Raw genomic sequence first — 19,304 nt, 5'->3', positions numbered from 1 at the left:
GAGACACGCTCCCAGACCTGCGGACCCACCACCCCGGACCTACACATAGAGGACCCACGTCGAGAGGACCTACATTCAGACCACAACACCACCAGCCACATCCACACCCCCACCCCAACCAATCAACACCCCCCCAGGTCAACAACGCCCACACTTTATTTAGGCCCCATCAGATCAAACCTATGCCACACCTGCCCACCCCACACCCCACACCCGCACAAAAAGAGCCTCAACATGGAAATCACACATATACGTCCAGGCGTGAGCGAGCAAGCAGGCCCAACCCCCACTCTTACACTAGCCCAAGCTAATGGAATGTACCAGATGCTCAGCAGGCTCTGCTCACACTTGCTGGCCTGAGGCCAAACCACACGACCAACAACATTGGACACTTTATGAAACACAAAGCCTTCACTATCTCATCCTTGAATATCCAAGGCCTGAGGTCATCTGCCTTTGGCCTAAAGAGCAGGAACCTGGACTTCATAAAAAAAATCTGACATTGTCATCCTACAAGAAACATGGTATAGAGGAGACGGACCCACTGGTTGCCCTCTAGGTTACAGAGAAATGGTAGTCTCATCCACCAAACTACCAGGTGTGAAACAGGGAAGGGACTCAGGGGGTATGCTAATTTGGTATAGAACAGACCTAACTCACTCAGACCTAAATGAATCAAAACAGGAACATTTTACATTTGGCTAGAAATTCAAAAAGTAAATGATTTTAACAGAGAAAAAAGTCCTCCTGTGTGCTACCTATAACCCCCCCACTATAATCCCCATACTTTAATGAAGACAGGTTCTCCATCCTGGAGGGGTAAATCAATCATTTCCAGGCCCAGGGACATGTACTAGTCTGTGGCGACCTAAATGCTAGAACCGGACAAGACCTTGACACCCTCAGCACACAGGGGGACAAACAACTGCCTGGAGGGGACAGCATTCCCTCCCCCATATGCCCCCCTAGGCACAACTATGACAACATAACCAACAAACTCCTGCAGCTCTGTCGCTCACTGGATATGTAGTCAATGGTAGGCTTCGAGGGGACTCCTATGGTAGGAACACCTATAGCTCATCTCTTGGCAGTAGTACTGTATACAACTTCATCACTGATCTCTACCCAGAGTCTCTCAGAGCGTTCACAGTCAGCCCACTGACACCCTGTCACGATCATAGATAGAAACGGACCAAGGCGCAGCGTGAGTTGAGTTCCACATACTTTATTACATAGTGAAACGACAAAAAACAATAAACACCACGAACGTGAAAGCCATATTGCTCAAAACACTAACACAAACAATATCCCACAAAACAGGTGGGAACAAAGGACAACTTAAGTATGATCCCCAATTAGAGACAACGATAATCAGCTGCCTCTAATTGGGAACCATACTAAAACACCAACATAGAAATATAATGACTAGAACACCCCCGAGTCACGCCCTGACCTAAAGCACCATAGAGAACCCCGAGGGCTCTCCATGGTCCGGGCGTGACACACCCCTATCAGATCACAGCAAAATCAGTCTACTTGAACAGAGCAATAGTCAATCATGAGGCATCAAAGCCCAAAGGAACTGAGTAGTCTTAAGAAATGCTACAGATGGCAGGAATGTAGTGTGGAAACCTACTAAAAAACAATTAGGCAACAACAAATTCAAACCCTTTTAGACAACCTTCTGGACAAAACGTTCCACTGTAATAGTGAAGTTGTAAACTTGGTGGTAGAAAATCTAAACAATATACAGTTGAAGTCGGAAGTTTACATACACTTAGGTTGGAGTCATTAAAACTCATTTTTCAACCACTCCACAAATGTCTTGTTAACAAACTATAGTTTTGGCAAGTCGGTTAGGACATCTACTTTGTGCTTGACACAAGTAATTTTCCAACAATTGTTTACAGACAGATTATTTCACTTATAATTCACTGTATCACAATTTCAGTGGGTCAGAAGTTTACATTCACTAAGTTGACTGTGCCTTTAAACAGCTCAGAAAATTCCCAAAAATTATGTCATGGCTTTAGAAGCTTCTGATAGGATAATTGACATAATTTGAGTCAATTGTAGGTGTACCTGTGGATGTATTTCAAGGCCTACCTTCAAACTCAGTGCCTCTTTGCTTGACATCATGGGAAAATCAAAAGAAATCAGCCAAGACCTCAGAAATGTTTTTGTAGACCTCCACAAGTCTGGTTCATCCTTGGGAGCAATTTCCAAATGCCTGAAGGTACCACGTTCATCTGTACAAACAATTGTTCGCAAGTATAAACACCATGGGACCACGTAGCCATCATACCACTCAGGAAGGAGACGAGTTGTGTCTCCTAGAGATGAACGTACTTTGGTGCGAGAAGTGCAAATCAATCCCAGAACAACAGCAAAGGTCCTTGTGAAGATGCTGGAGGAAATAGGTACAAAAGTATCTATATCCATAGTAAAACAAGTCCTATATCGACATAACCTGAAAGGCTGCTCAGCAAGGAAGAAGCCACTGCTCCAAAACTGCACATGGGCACGAAGATCGTACTTTTTGGAGAAATGTCCTCTGGTCTAATGAAACAAAAATATAACTGTTTGGCCATAATGACCATTGTTATGTTTGAAGGAAAAAGGGGGAGGCTTACAAGCCGAAGAACACTAACCCAACCGTGAAGCACGGGGGTGGCAGCATCATGTTGTGGAGGGAGGGACTGGTGCACTTCACAAAATAGATGGCATCATGGGGGAGGAAAATTATGTGGATATATTGAAGCAACATCTCAGACAGTGGTGATCCTAACTGACCTAAGACAGGGAATTTGATGGTATCCTCAATGAAATGATAAAATATACAAACAACAAATTCCAATTGGCTATACTTAAACTCTTTAACATCATCCTTAGCTCTGGCATCTTCCTCAATATTTGGGACCAAGGACTGATCACCCCAATCCACAAAAGTGGAGACAAATTTGACCCCAATACTACTGTGGGATATGCGTCAACAGCAAACATGGGAAAATCCTCTGCATTATCATTAACAGCAGACTCGTACATTTCCTCAGTAAAAACAATCTACTGAGCAAATCTCAAATAGGCTTTTTACCAAATAATTGTACGACAGACCACGTATTCACCCTGCACATCCTAATTGACAAACAAACAAACCAAAACAAAGGCAAAGTCTTCTCATGTTTTGTTGATTTCAAAAAAGCCTTCGACTCAATTTGGCAGGAGGGTCTGCTATACAAATTAATGGCAAGTGTTGTTGAGGGAAAAACATATGACATTATAAAATCCATGTACACAAATAACAAGTCTGCGGTTAAAATGTGCAAAATTCACAAATTTCTTTCCACAGGGCCGTGGGGTGAGACAGGGATGCAGCTTAAGCCCCACCCTCTTCAAAATATATATCAACAAATTGGTGAGGGCACTAGAACAGTCTGCAACACCCGGCCTCACCCTACTAGAATCTGAAGTCAAATGTCTACTCTTTGCTGAAGATCTGGTGCTTCTGCCACCAACCAAGGAGGGCCTACAGCAGCACCTAGATCTTCTGCAGATTCTGCCAGACCTGGACCCTGACAGTAAATCTCAGTAAGACCGAAATAATGGTGTTTCAAAAAAGGTCCAGTTGCCAGGACCAGAAATAGAAGTTCCATCTAGACACCGCCCTAGAGCACCCAAAAAATTATACATACCTTGGCCTAAACATCAGCGCCACAGGTAATTACTACAAATCTGTGAACGATCTGAGAGACAAGGCAAGAAAGGCCTTCTATGCCATCAAAAGGAACATAAAATTAAACATACCAATTAGGATCTGGCTAAAAATACTTTAATCAGTTATAGAACCCCTTGCCCTTTTATGGTTGTGCGGTCTCGGTCCGCTCACCAACCAAGAATTCACAAAATGGGACAAACACCAAATTGAGACTCTGCAGAATTCTGCAAAAATATCCTCCATATACAACGTAAAACACCAAATAATGCATGCAGAGCAGAATTAGGCCGATACCCGCTAATTATCAAAATCCAGAAAAGAGCTGTTAAATTCTACAACCACCTAAAAGGAAGCGATTCCCAAACCTTCCATAAAAATGTCATCACCTACAGAGAGATGAACCTGGAGAAGAGTCTCCTAAGCAACCCCCCCCCTCCCTCGGTCTGTCTTCACAGGCTTCACAGCATATCCCCCCTACTCTGTCTTTGGGGAAGCTGATTTTGTATCATATGGTGGTTGCCTGGGAAGCTGTGCAGAGAGTAGATGTTGAATCTTCTAAAATGTCTATCATTACTGCTTGATGATAGTGGAAAGACAAAAGGAGATGGAAAGTGAAATAACAATAATACCAGCCTCAATTACACAAGCTACATCAACTGTAAGACAACAACCCACACACTGTAATGGCAAGCAGATGAGTACTTGCCAAACAAGCCGGATATGTTCAGGAAATCCAGAATTGATTAAACCATCTTTCTGGAATACCCCTCTGGTCTGTAGAGTTTCTGTGTTTTTGATTTGACAGTTACCTCAGGTTTTTCCTGCCGGTGTTAAATTCCCTGTTAACACATTTGTGACCCACCATCTCTTTTCAGTCTTATGTTCCAAATGTTTTTACATTGGATAAAAGTACAGACTCAGAGCTTCAAAATGGCATATCATACACTGTAGCTGCAGGAAACATGGGGAAGTAATACTTTTAGGAGAAAAGGGATTCAAACATTTTGCAGCGATTTTCACACTTGCTCAACATTAATACTTGTGTTGGGTTCTGAGAATATGAAGGAAAAAGGAAACCGCAAACTGCTCTTGGTAGTATCACTGATATTTAATAGGCTTACGTTTCGGCCTCACGTCCAGCCACAAAAGAAAATCAGCCAGGCTCTTTTACGCCCTCTATCAAATGGTAGCTATAAATGCAGAGGATGCGCACAGTGCAACAATATGATGAAGTGTGAATATTTCTGCCACCCACACACAGGAAAACGGTTCCAAATAAATGACATCAATACGTGTTCTACCACCCGTGTTATTTACATTAGTACATTTCCATGTGGGCTCTGCTGTCGGTAAAACCTCCCGCTCTCTCAAACAGAGAATTAGTGGACATAAAAGTTCAATCAGGAGAAACGACTGGGATTATCCAGTCACAGTACATTTTAATGACCTAAAGCATGACATTTCTACCTTTAGATTTTGTGGCATAGAGAAAGTTAAGATATCAGACAGGGGAGGTGATATTAATAATACTCTGAGCAAAAGAGAATGTTTTGGGATTTTCACCCTCCAGACATTATTTCCTAAAGGACTTAATGATGAAATGCCTATGTATGTTATGTTGTGAATTTGAACATGAATTATGTGCCTATTTAAGATTACTCTGATGTTTTTCGTACCATGTACCCAATGATTAATGAAAAGTTGCTGTGTCCTAATTGTGGTTTTATGTACGTGTTTAAAACGTCTTATTTATACACTTTTGTAGTGTTTGTGAGATGCATGTTGTTATATTTGGTAGCACTTATTTGTTTTTCCTTTGCCTCCAACCCCTTTCCATGTGTGGAATGGATGTGGATGTGGGAGGGGCTAGGTCTACATAAGGGTGCTAATTTAAAACAATTCACAAAAGCTCTGACAAAGGCCGTGAGGCCGATACGTAAGCTTATGTAATACATGTATCACTAGCCACTTTAACTATGCCACTTTGTTTACATACTCATCTCATATGTATATACTGCACTCAATACCATCCACTGTATCTTGCCTATGCCGCTCTGTACCATCACTCACTCACATATCTTTATGTACATATTCTTTATCCCCTTACACTTGTGTCTATAAGGTAGTAGTTTTGGAATTGTTAGCTAGATTACTTGTTGGTTATTACTGCATTGTCGGAACTAGAAGCACAAGCATTTCACTACACTCACATTAACATCTGCTAACCATGTGTATGTGACAAATAAAATTCGATTTGATTTGATTTGATTAACTATCAGTGATACTACCAAGAGCAGTGTGCGGTTTCCTTTTTCCTTCATCTTGTTCAACTGTTGCCATGCACCTGCAAAGAGATGCTGAGATGCTGCAAAGAGATTGCTCAGATGTGCGAGTGCCTTTTGAATGTTGGGTTCTGAGAATATGAAAATATACTTAGTCATGTCACTGATGGAATGATAAGGTTGAGGGTCTACACCAGAAGTTAAGGGTTATAGGAGGAAGGCATATAGTGTGTGTAACTAAGCTTGGAATGTGTTGAGTGCAGGGAAGCGATTACAGGTGGCAGGCATTGATAATTGGAGACAGGTGGAGATCTTGGAAACTAACAATATCACAGAGGAAGAGAGGGTAATGTATAGAATAATTCAACTTGGTTAAGCTTCTCTAGTGTCCGTGAGTTATTTACTCAAAATTAGAACCTAACACTTGGGAAACATATATTTAGAAAAGGAATACTTTTACCAAATGACCTAAATGGATTCTCTGAACATTATCTCACCAAGTTCCCCCATTAGGCAAATCATTAACATTATTAAATGGCCTATTGTTGTATAATAAAGATACTCTTTAACATTGAGCAGCTACGATGCTGCTCTTTGTTTCCACCCATTTAGCATCCTTCAAACTCTCTAAAGCCTTAGACCCAAACATCTCTTAAAGTATTCATATTGAAATGTGAATGTGGCCATGTGCTGAAGCAGTGAAGACTTTCTTTAAAAAAAACTAAAATATTTCAACATTAAAATACTTTATTAACTTCAAGTGCTAAAGGTATTAGCCTACAATTAGGAAAAAGACTATCTAGACATAGGCCTATATCATAAGATCCTTTCAGTGATATGATATGAACAAAGGAATCTAGCCTGAGAGCATATTTCTGTCCTGCCCTTTGGAGCAGGGCATGTAATATCCATGGCCTTCTCACTGCAAAAGTCCTGATCTTCTCAAAAATATATGTTTGCCGTGTTGTGTCCAGTCCCGGGGATGCTTTCACATCTCTGGAAGGAAGTCAACATTGCACAGCAGCTGACCTGGTTCCATCTGAGTGGAAACTCCTTGGTCACAACAACACCAGGCTCCAGACAATTCAAACTGTAAAGGAGGAAAGCAGACACAAATAGACAAGACATTAAACTTTTGCATACCAGCAATAACATTTATTGACCCCCAAGTTTATTGACCCCCAAGTATAAAGACAAAATACCTGAAGCATTGCTTGTTCCCCCTCGATCATCTCCTTGTACTGGTGGCAGAGAGCAGGTTTATGCTGAAAGACAAGTTCCAGAAAAATATGTTAAAACATGAATTCATTAGTATCCTTTTCATAGGTTGCATGTTTTGTCACAATATTGTTTTGAATGTTTGTTTCGATCTCCGACTGAGCATTCTACTCAACGCATCGTCAATGAGCACTGTTGAAGATTTAATCAAAAGTGCATTACAGTGGCTTGGAAATACAATGACATTCAAACGGAGGTAAATCATTAGTAAGAACCTTTTGTCATCATTTTGATGGGAGGCCACCAGATTTTAGCTAGCTAATGTTAGCATTGCTAGCTATTTTTGACGAATGACAACATTGCCATCTTTCTAAAGTCAATTTGACGATAATGCTGGCAAAGTTGTTTCCTACTAAATGTTTGATACTTTAGCAATGTCATCGTATCTCCAGGCACTATAGTGTAATTTAGACGAAACAGTAGTTAGCCTCCGTCCAGAATGACTTATCACCATTTTAGGGCACCACTATGGTGCCGCCGACATAGGGGAGCTTGAGAACATTCACAACAATGGCATGACTTGACCGAGTGACAGAGGTGCAAGCTATGAATAGGTTGTTATTGCCTGTTGACTGCTAAAGCTGTACTAAAATACCTTGTATACATTCAACCTGCTTCCAGCCCAACAATGGTAATGCAAAAACTACAAGATTGAAGATAACTAGCTAGATTTAGAAAAGATTTAGCATCATAATTACCAGCTGGCTACATGTAAATGGTATTCATCTAGCTATCCAGCTAGATGAACATGCAAAAAAAAAAAACTCAAAATCTATAATCCAATATCTAGCTATTTGGCTAGCTATCACTTCATTGTCCCAATCTCATTTTTTTTAAATAATTTAACTAGGCAAGTCAGTTAAGAACAAATTCTTATTTACAATGAAGGCCTACACCAGCCAAACCCAGACAACGTTGTGCGCCACCCTATGGGACTTGTCTGGATTTGAACCAGCGTGTCTGTAGTGACGCCTCAAGCACTGAGATGCAGTGCCTGAGACCACTGCGCCACTTGGGAGCTCCATGTAACATGGAGTTTGATTAGCTTGCTAATCGATACAGTAGCTATTTCCATGGCATGGATTGGCACATCAGCAATCAACATTAAGCGCAGTACTGTCTAGCTAGCTAGCTACAGTGCATTCAGAAAGTATTCAGACCCTTTGACTTTTTCCACATTTTTTATGTTACAGGCTTATTCTAAAATTGATTAAATAGTTTTTTTCCCTCATCAATCTACACACAATACCCCATAATGACGAATCAAAAACTGGTTTTTAGAAATGATTGAAAATACGTAAATATCACATTTACATAAGTATTCAGAGACTTTACGTAGTACTTTGTTGAAGCACCTTTGGCAGCTATTAGAGCCTTGGGTCTTCTTGGGTATGACACCACAAGCTTGGCACACCTGTATTTAGGGAGTTTCTCCCATTCTTCTTTGCAGGTCCTCTCAAGCTCTGTCAGGTGGTATGGGGAGCGTCGCTGCCATGAAGGACATTCAGAGAGTTCCCCCAAAGCCACTCCTGTGTTGTCTTGGCTGTGTGCTTAGGGTCGTTGTCCTGTTGGAAGTTTAACATTCGCCCCAGTCTGAAGTCCTGAGCGCTCTGGAGCAAGTTTTCATCAAGGTCCTCTCTGTACTTTGCTCTGTTCATCTTTCCTTCGACCTTGACTAGTCTCCCAATCCCTGCTGCTGAAAAACATCACCCACAGCATGATGCTGATACCAAAATGCTTCACCGTAGGGATGGTGCCATGTGTCCTCCAGACGTTACGTTTGGCATTCAGGCTAAAGAGTTCAATCTTGGTTTACTCAGACCAGAGAATCTTGTTTCTCTTGATCTGAGAGTCCTTTAGGTGCTTTCTGGCAAACTCCAAGCGGGCTGTCATGTGCCTTTTACTGAGTAGTGGCCTCCGTCTTGCCACTCTACCATAAAGGCCTAATTGGTGGAGTGCTGCTGATGGTTGTCCTGCTGGAAGATTCTCCCATCTCCACAGAGGAACTCTTGAGCTCTGTCAGAGCTCTGTTCAGTTCGGCTGGGCGGCCAGCTCTAGGAAGAGTCTTGGTGGTTCCAAACTTCTTCCATTTAAGAATAATGGATGCCACTGTGTTCTTGGGGACCTTCAATGCTGCAGAAATGTTTTTGTACCCTTCTCCAGATCTGTGACTCGGAGCTCTACGGACAATTTCTTCGACCTCATGGCTTGGTTTTTGCTCTGACATGCACTGTCAACTCTGGGACATTATATAGACATGTGTGTATCTTACCAAATCATGTCCAATCAAATAAATTTACTACAGGTGAACTGCAATCAAATTGTAGAAACATCTCAGGGATGATCAATGGAAACAGGAAGCACCTGAGCTCAATTTTGAGTGTCATAGAAAAGGGTCTGAATACTTATGTAAATTATATATTTTTGTTTTTATTTTTAAATGAGCAAAAAAAAAAAATTCAAACTGTTTTCACTTTGTCATTATGGGGTATTATGTGTAGATTGATGAGGATTTTTTAAAATCCATTTTAAAACAAGGCTGTAACGTAACAAAATGTGGAAAAAGGGAAGGGGTCTGAATACATTCCGAATGCACTGCATATAGCTAACAATAGCCAGCAATGAAACGACAAAATGTATAAACACATGTAGCTATCTCAGCGTTTTAACTATAGACTCTTACCTGTGTATGGATTTTGATGATTCACAGCTGACTGAAACACTCCCAAAATAATCCTTCCCAATCGGCTTCAACCAGTCCTGACTGCTTTTGCCACAGATGACAGAGCTGTGTCGATACCAGCAGCTGTATTCAGGACAACACTGTTATAGAAAGCTGTAGCTACACTTTGCATGTTGTCCATGATGAAAACATTCGTAAATCCAAAGGATCTTTCAAATATTCGTGGTAGCATAGAGCAGAATTTGCCATTTGACAGAGAAGCCTTGCATGACAGAATGGATTTCTCGCGAATGTCCCGGCCCCTCATTATCTCAAACAATCATGGGTAGGTTACGGTTCTGTATTTCTCTGTTTCGAAACAGATTCGTGAGTTCACATTTGAATTATATTTACAGATTAGATACACGTTCACATGTTCAAAAAGGCATTTGTTCAATCAAATGTTGTTGTTTTTTTACATTCAAATGCCTCTCCTATGAAGTAGTGACACTGTGTGAACCCTTTCCACACATTAGTCTTTTTAAGACATAATTGTGTTGCAAGTTTGTCAAATATTTCATTTTATTCACGTTGCCAAATTAATGTCTTCTTTACTATAACTCAATTTGATGTACTGAAAGCGGTTCAGAAAGTTATCAATTTCACCGTTGTTTAATGTTGCCTCAAATGATCTGTCACTGGTCTTTTTCCATTTATAAATGGGAGGGAGATTGAATAGATATGGTTTCTGATTTGGGATTTTGGTTGACTCCATAGTTCCTTAAGGTTTAATGTGATCTGGAAGTGATCCGACAGGGCAAGTTGTGGCATGACTGTAAATGCATTCTTATGTTGAGGTGGAATATCGGTTATGGAGTAGTCCACCACACTGTCTCCCTAGCAAAGAGCTGTATGTGAATCGGCCCAATGAGTCACCCCTTGTACTACCATTAACACTATACAGTATATACTGAGACCATTGCAGAGCTGAAATATCTCTCTCCTACTTTTGTTAACCACACTATCATAACTCTTTCTGTGAATGGGGATTTGTTCAATTGTAGAGAGATGCCTTTCCAAATAGATAGGTGTTTCCTTCTGATTCTAGATAGTCCACCTCACCTCAGTCCTGGCGTTGAGATCACCGAGCCCAGAGACTGAAAATGTAGTATCTCTAACTGGATATTGTGAAATCCTTCTTCTATGTGGTAGGGGAAATCTCTCTCCCTCTCTGCCCCCCCCCCCTCACCTCCCTCGTACTCGGGGCAGTTCCCTGTCTCATTGAGGCTCTCCTCTTCGTTGATGATGATGTTCTCGATATCCTTCATTGTCAGGTGGTCTTGGAACGCATGGAACAGAACCTGCTTCAGCTCATCAAGAGACATCTGCTGCATGTCAAACTGCAGGGGCAAGACACACACACACGCAAGCACACAGGAACACATGCACCCAAACACGCACACACGCATACATGAATGCACACACACACACACACACACACACACACACACACACACACACACACACACACACACACACACACACACACACACACACACACACACACACACACACACACACACACACACACACACACACACACACACACACACACACTTACTGTAAGAGTTGAAGAGTTGAAGATATATGCACACAAAATGACAGTACTATGCAGATACATTCCAAGGTCATATTATATAATTTTTTACTCTCATTTGTGTGTGTGTGTGTATGTGTGCGTGAGTGAGTGAGTGAAGTCTCATTCCAATCAATAGAGAGTCTGAGTGTCAGACGTTTTCAATTTTTCATTCATTTCATTTTTGGGAGCTTTAAACTCCCCTCCTGTCCTTGCCTCCCTCTCCCCAATTCACAATTGCATGCCTATTACCTTGTGAAACACAATCTATTCACTCAGTTTGACACAGCAAATACAGAGAGAGAGAGAGAGAGAGAGAAAAATAAAAAGAGGGAGAGAGAGAGAGAACTCTTTTGTTCCCCTTCCACTGTGGTAAGAATGACCCAAAGGAGAAGAGAGGAGAAAATATGCATGTGGAGTGACGGATGGCCTAGAGGTATACCTGTACTGCAGTGGCAGACGCTGCTGTTTAAGATGAGGGAGGATGATAAAAAAAATTATGAGCAGGGCCTTATTTCTATTGCAGCATATTGGATGAGTGTCATTCATATTCCATTCACCCAGCTCAATGTAACATCGATAGGTTTAGGCTACTACATGATACATGATACTCCCTGCTACAACCTAGCCTATGAATGAAAGTTTACAACTTAGGTGCATTTTTTGTAATCAAGATGAGAGACAGTTACACATTCAATGCCGCATTGCATACTCTTGCCTGCAGCTAGCTGATATAGGGTTTAATCCTTAGTTCAACAGTTGCAAACAAGAGTTTATATTGGACAAATTCAGGTATGTTTATCAACATAGCATAGCATCTATCATAGCATCAACTAACATAGCATCCCTCTCTGTTTGAGCCGGGTGTTTGAGTAGGCCAAACTAGTGAGCTGCAAGTGAGAGTGAAAGAGAAAAAAATATATACTACGAAATATAGCTAATGAAAATTAGCCCTCTCTCGCTCGCTCTCTTGCGTCTTCTTAATTGTCTTTTTCTCTCTTTGAATCAACTACTCACCACATTTTATGCACTGCAGTGCTAGCTAGCTGTAGCTTATGCTTTCGGTACTAGATTCATTCTCTGATCCTTTGATTGGGTGGGCAACACGTCAGTTCATGCTGCAAGAGCTCTGATAGGTTGGAGGAACCCCGCTGGAAGTTGTCATAATTACGGCGCAAGTCTATGGAAGGGGGTGAGAAGCATGATCCTCCTAGGTTGTGTATTGAAGTCAATGTACCCAGAAGAGGACAGAAGCTAGCTGTCCTCCGGCTACACCATGGTGCTACCCTACAGAGTGCTGCTGAGGCTACTGTAGACTTTCATTGCAAAATAGTGTGCTTAAATCAAATATTTGGTGACAAGTATTTAGTATAGTTTTATCTAAAAAGGATACCTTTAATGTTTCATAACTTTACTGCTCCCATTCTGAAGTCGGCCTCTCTCTCCTTCTAGGTGCCTCTCTACCTAGGTGGGTTTTCCTTGTTACTGTTGCCCTAGGTTTGCTTTTTGGAGAGGCTTAAGTCCAGGTCAGTTTTCAGTTGTTGCAATGTAAAATGTGACTGATTGATTGATCAATTCATTAATGGGTTGTGTCTATTCTATTTTGCTGACCGATTAAAAATAAACTGTGATAAAGAAAAATAAATAGATAAATAGTTACAAATGGAATTGTGTGACATTGTTGTGGGCCATTAGACAGTACAATAGGACAATAAGGGCCAGTAATACTGTAATAACACTCTAATCACACTATTCAATATCCCTTCCGTCTCTCTGCTGTTATCACAACACACACAGGCTGCAGCCCAAATGGCATACTATTCCTTATATAGTGCAGAGCTCTGGTCAAAAGTAGTGCAGTAGTGAATAGGGTGCCATTTGGGATGCAGGCACAATCCATTAGATATCTCCTCCACTTACAATATCACAGCCCTGCCAGTGGTATAATAGCAGAATGGAGACGCCATTGCAGAGCATTCTGCAATAATGCAGCAAGACTGCTTGATCTTATCACTCACTCACTCACTCACACACTCACACACTCACTCACTCACTCACTCACTCACTCACTCACACACTCACACACACACACACTCACACACACACACACTCACACACACACACACACACACACACACACACACACACACACACACACACACTCACACACACACTCACACACACACTCACACACACACTCACACACACACACACACACACACACACACACACACACACACACACACACACACACACACACACACACACACACACACACGTTTGTGATTCTAAAAGCTTGTTTCATTAGGGCTGATTTACAGTGTTAGTGTGTTGTTTCAAATCAAATTTTATTTGTCACATGCACCAAATACAACAGGTGTAGATCTTAACGTGAAATGCTTACTTACAAACAATAATGATGGTACATACAATTGGTACCAGTACCGAGTCAATGTGCAGGGGTACGGGTTAGTCAAGGTAACTGTGGTAATATGTAGGTAGGGGTAAAGTGGCTATGCATAGATAATAAACAGAGAGTAGCAGCAGTGTATGTGAAGAGTGTGAAGGAATGTGAATGTATGTGTGTGTGTGTTTTTGTGCGTGCATGCTCCCGTGCATGTATGCTTGTCAACAGAGCTAGATGACAGACAGGGTGTATAGACACATCAATCACAGTCAGATAGGCGTTTGACTTGCTGTCCGCTGGCTTCTAAAAGACAGAACAAAGAGAGAGAGAGGGAGCATTTAGACACAGACAGTGTTGTGAAGAAGGCGCAAAAACACCTCTTCAACCTCAGGAGGCTGAAGAAATTTGGCTTGGCACCTAAAACCCTCAAACCTTTACAGATGTACAATTGAGAGTATCCTGTCGGGCAGTATCACCGCCTGGTAAGGAAACTGCACCGCCGGCAATCGCAGTGCTCTCCAGAGGGTGGCGCTGTCTACCTGCCCTCCAGAACCCGATGACACAGGACGGTCAAAAAGATAATCAAGGACAACAACCACCCGAGCCACTACCTGTTCACCCCGCTATCATCCAGAAGGCAAGGCCAGTACCGGTGCATCAAAGCTGGGACCGAGAAACAGCTTCTATCTCAAGGCCATCAGACTGTTAAATAGCCATCACTAAACGGCTTCCACCTGGTTACGTAACCTTAGAGGCTGCTGCTCCATATACATAAACTTAAAACCACTGGTAACTTTAATAATGGAACACTAGTCACTTTAATAATATTAGCTTACTTTTGCTTTACTCATCTCAAATGTATATACTGATGGGAATAGATGTAAAAATGTATCACTAGCCACTTTAAACAATGCCACTTAATATAATGTTTACATACCCGACATTACTCATCTCATATGTATATACTGTACTCTATATCATCTACTGCATCTTGCCATCTTTATGTAATACATGTATCACTAGCCACTTTAAACTATGCCACTTTGTTTACATACCCTACATTACTCATCTCATATGTATATACTGTACTCAATACCATCTACTGCATCTTGTGTCGTGGAAGATTCCGAATTTGTTGGTAACATATCTAAGATGTTTTATATTCATCAAATGTCTGTAAGTTAATTCTCATCAGAATGGTATTTTTGTATAATACTGTGGCGAGGTTGCAGTTATCTGTTCTATGTCAAGACTAAGTTGCATGGGCCGCTGAGAGGGGAGAGGTCAAAGTGTCATCATGTGTAAACATATCTTTTACTCCCTACCTTTCCCAGTTGAGAAAGGAGGGTGGCAGTGTCTGGAATCATTCTATGCTCCCTCTAATGTTGTTTCTATCTTAACCTATAGCCTCATTCTCCTCTCCGTGAGTTTGTCCAGGAGTTTGTATTTTGTATTTAGAGTGGGTTGTATCTAAATGACGATTTGATATATGTCTGTTGATATGGAGGATTGGTTTATAGTTCTGGGGTTTGGGAAAGGAGACAAAGCTGAACAATGAATTATGCTGTCTGACTATGTGTGATCTTTGCTATAAAGGATCCCATTTTGCCATTGTGTGGGGACTCTCAACTTTTCATTAGAGATTGACTGAACTGTTGAAAGTCAAAATGCTATAGAGCTTATATGATTAAAGATGTTAAAGATGATTAAAGATGTACTTTTATAACTAACTCTGACTTTGACTTTTTAACTCTGACTTGTGTGTGTGGTTTGCTCCCATGATTTGGTAAATAGAGGAAATTTCCACGACACTTGCCTATGCCGTTCTGTACCATCACTCATTCATATATCTTTATGTACATATTCTTTATCCCTTTACACTTGTGTGTATAAGGTAGTAGTTTTGGAATTGTTAGGTTAGATTACTCGTTGGTTATTACTGCATTGTCGAAAACTAGAAGCACAAGCATTTCGCTACACTCGCATTAACATCTGCTAACCATGTGTATGTGACAAATAAAATGTGATTTGATTTGATACTGTATTATATTCTATCGTATTTTAGTCTATGCCACCCGGACATTGCTCATCCTAATATTTATACATTCCTTAATTCCATTATTTTGCTTTTAGGTTGTGTGTACTGTTGTGAATTGTTAGATATTACTGCACTGTTGGAGCTAGAAACGGAAGCATTTCGCTACACCCACAATAACATCTGCTAAATGTGTGTGACAAATACAATTTTATTTGATTTAGAATGGTGTCTACCAGGCAGGTGTCTTACAGGGCTATTTTTAACCTTTTGCAAGACTCTTGTCCTGATTTCTCCAAGTGGTTGACATTCCTGTTGTCCCTGGATCGACAAGTCAATATTGTTTTTTTAATGATAAGTATTTTACAGATGTGTGGACTTGTAACGCTCGTCTGATGGAGGCCGTCTCTGGAGGCTCCGGGCTGAAGGCTGTCTCTGGAGGCACCGGATACACTGGGTCAGAAAGCTCTTGTTAAATTTTCTCAGGTTTTGCCTGGAGTGGAGAGACACACAGGAGGCCTGGCTCTGGGAGCAGGCACAGGACTCACCAGGCTGGGGAGACATACAGGAGGCTTCTTCCTTGGCCGAGGCACCTGATACACTGGGCCGTGAAGGCGCACTGGCGGTCTCGAGTGCAGAGCTGGCACAACCCGTTCTGGCTGGATGCCCACTACCACCCGGCAAATGCAGGACGCTGGCACCGAGCACACCGGCCTGTGAATGCTCAATCGAGACACAGTGCACATCACCCCATAGCACGGGGCCTGACCAGTCACATGCTCTCCAAGGTAAGCACGGGGAGGTGCCTCAGGTCTCCAACCTGACTCAACCACACTCCCCATGTGCCCCCCCCAAAAATAATGATATACCTCAGTGGTGGTACTGGCTATATGTCTAAAGATTGCTGAAACATGGCACTACCTTTAATAACTATGGAATGAAGATGTAAAATATTCTGGCAAATAAATTACGATATTTGTAAGAAAGGAAAAGGCTACAGACAGATCATGCTTTCCATCCAATCCTGCAATCTCTGCTGCGTACAGGTAGGCCATATGATGGTGCTTGCTCTAGACTCCAGCAAAGTGACATTAGGCAGTTCACACAAAGGATTGTTACCTATAACAAAGTTGGCAATACAACAATTACATTTTTGCCAAGCGATTATTATTTTGCCAAACAATTATTAAGATTCATCCTGTATTGTCCGTAACATCATTACCCCATAGCAACAGATGTGGGACACACACACTCACACACATACACACACACTCCCACAAACAACCACAAGTTTCAGATGTTCCATCCCTGAGGCCAGCTGAAGAGAAGACTTGATGTGCCAATGCATATACAGTTGTAGCTGTTTGAGAAGGCATGCAAAATTGAGCAAGAATGGGGAGATTTGATTATCCAACGTCAAGTCCGAAGTGATGGAGCTCAGATACACCCCCCGTAGCCTGAAACATACACACACTGATTGTTGTGACCATTTCTCAAAGCATCTCTGTGCAGTCAGACCATTTGATTATTTTGTGCCACCAGGGCCACAATAATTTGCCCCCTCTCTGATTGTCCAAGTGTGACCCCCCTCCCCATGGGTTACTGCAGCTAGTGTTGCCAGCACTGTCACTACCTGGGTGGGGGCATCCCCGGAATCCCCACCAGCTAGGTACAAGGTCATCAAGGTTCTTATTAGCAGATTTGAGAAATTCCTTGGGGGCTTTGGCTTTGTTGGACCAACCCTGCCAGGCAGAATCAGACTCTTGAGGGGGCAGTGCTGCGTTAGTGGGTCTCTGAACGCGCTTATCTTTCTTGGCTGCGTATTATATAGGCTACTTGCAGTAAGCCTATTAAACAGATAAGGACTTCTCCTTAGTGTGTGGGTCGGTCAGGTGGGTGTCTAGGGTATAGGGTTGGGGGCTGTTCCATCATGATAGGACAATAAATAAACTTATTTTCAAATATATCATATATCTGCACAGAATTGAAAGCTCTCTCTGTCACAACTACTGCTCGCAGGCACAAACGGGCTGGCTCTGTCATTTGCAACCATTTTCCTTTTTCACTCAACTCCATACTTTTCCAAACACAAACCTTCCATCACAATACACCTGCACATACCCACATGCTGTGCATTCTATGTACTCTGTTTGCTGTGTTCTTATCCCTACCATGTTGATTCCTACCTCATTTCAGGCTTTTGAATACTTTCGTGTTCCAGTTCCTTATATAATTAGAAAAATATTTATTTATTATTATTTTACCCCTTTTTTTCTCCTCAATATCATGGTTTCCAATTGGTAGTTACAGTCTTGTCTCATCGCTGTAACTCCCGTACGGACTCGGGAGAGGAGAAGGTCGAGAGCCATGCGTCCTCCGAAACACAACCCAACCAAGCCGCACTGCTTCTTGACACAATGCACATCCAACACGGAAGCCAGCCGCACCAATGTGTGAGCTCCGGCCCACCACAGGAGTCACTAGTGCGCGATGAGACAAGAATATCCCTGCCGGCCAAACCCTCCCTAACCCGGACAATGCTGGGCCAATTGTGCTCCGCCCCATGGGCCTCCCAGTCGCGCCCGGCTGCAACAGAGCCTGGGCTCGAACCCAGAATCTCTGGTAGACCACTGCGCCACCAATGATCCTTTCTTCTAACACTGTCTTATCTATTTATTAATACTATGAATAGAAAGTTGAATACTAATTATTTTACAACATTCCCTATCTTGAATGGTATAGTGTATTTGTAGTTTATTTCTTTATCAATTGTTGTATTTTATTGTTTTACAATTTTTTTCTATTACAATACAGTCTTGGTGTCTCAGGAACAGTTTGTTACCAATGTACAGTTTATCGACTACGAGAGCTACACGATTCCCTTCAAGTCTATTCACCTTGAAGAGTGGTTACAGAACTTTAAGCCGGTCTACAATTTCTTCAGGGACTGATCATTCATTCCTACTTTCCTGCCAGCGAGTCTCTAGTCAAACATTATTTTATCTTTAAAGAATGCAAATTTGGCAACGAGTGGGAGTTCGTATTGCTTTCCTCTATCCGAAACGGTGTACATGTTAGCGTTTGATTTTGTAGACAGTATCGCCTGGGATCTGTAGTGCTGTAAGAAGGAATTATTTCACCACACTTTCAGGATCTTCTCCCTCATTTTCTTTAATACTTAGTAAGTACCAGATTTTCTCCCATAGATCTAGTCTGTATCTCAGAGACATATTTTCCTTTTTATGTTCTTTAGCGTCCGTTTAAATAGTATTGACGGTACCTTTTAGCT

At 41.8% G+C, this 19,304-nt stretch overlaps 1 protein-coding gene across 2 annotated transcripts in view; it reads right to left on the bottom strand.

Annotated features, from left to right (window-relative positions):
* The window catches only part of LOC109872555 (calcium-binding protein 8-like), a 79,743-nt gene that overhangs the window by 16,333 nt on the left and 44,106 nt on the right, over positions 1 to 19,304 (bottom strand). The window contains exons 5-8 of one of the 2 annotated variants that reach the window (XR_004206060.1): positions 11,187 to 11,337; positions 9,959 to 10,081; positions 7,200 to 7,262; positions 6,756 to 7,087 (exon numbers count right to left, since the gene is read on the bottom strand). Coding sequence is in view for 1 of the 2 variants with exons in the window: in XM_031808657.1 (XP_031664517.1) it covers positions 11,187 to 11,337 (151 nt within the window). In the remaining variant the exon portion in view is untranslated. Of the gene's footprint in view, positions 1 to 6,755; positions 7,088 to 7,199; positions 7,263 to 9,958; positions 10,082 to 11,186; positions 11,338 to 19,304 lie in introns of those variants that run through there. The other variant, XM_031808657.1, reaches the window with a different exon arrangement.

The sequence above is a fragment of the Oncorhynchus kisutch genome, linkage group LG28, assembly GCF_002021735.2.
Source record: "Oncorhynchus kisutch isolate 150728-3 linkage group LG28, Okis_V2, whole genome shotgun sequence".
In the NCBI taxonomy this organism is placed as follows: domain Eukaryota; kingdom Metazoa; phylum Chordata; class Actinopteri; order Salmoniformes; family Salmonidae; genus Oncorhynchus; species Oncorhynchus kisutch.
This window is presented reverse-complemented; position numbering and strand designations above follow the sequence as displayed.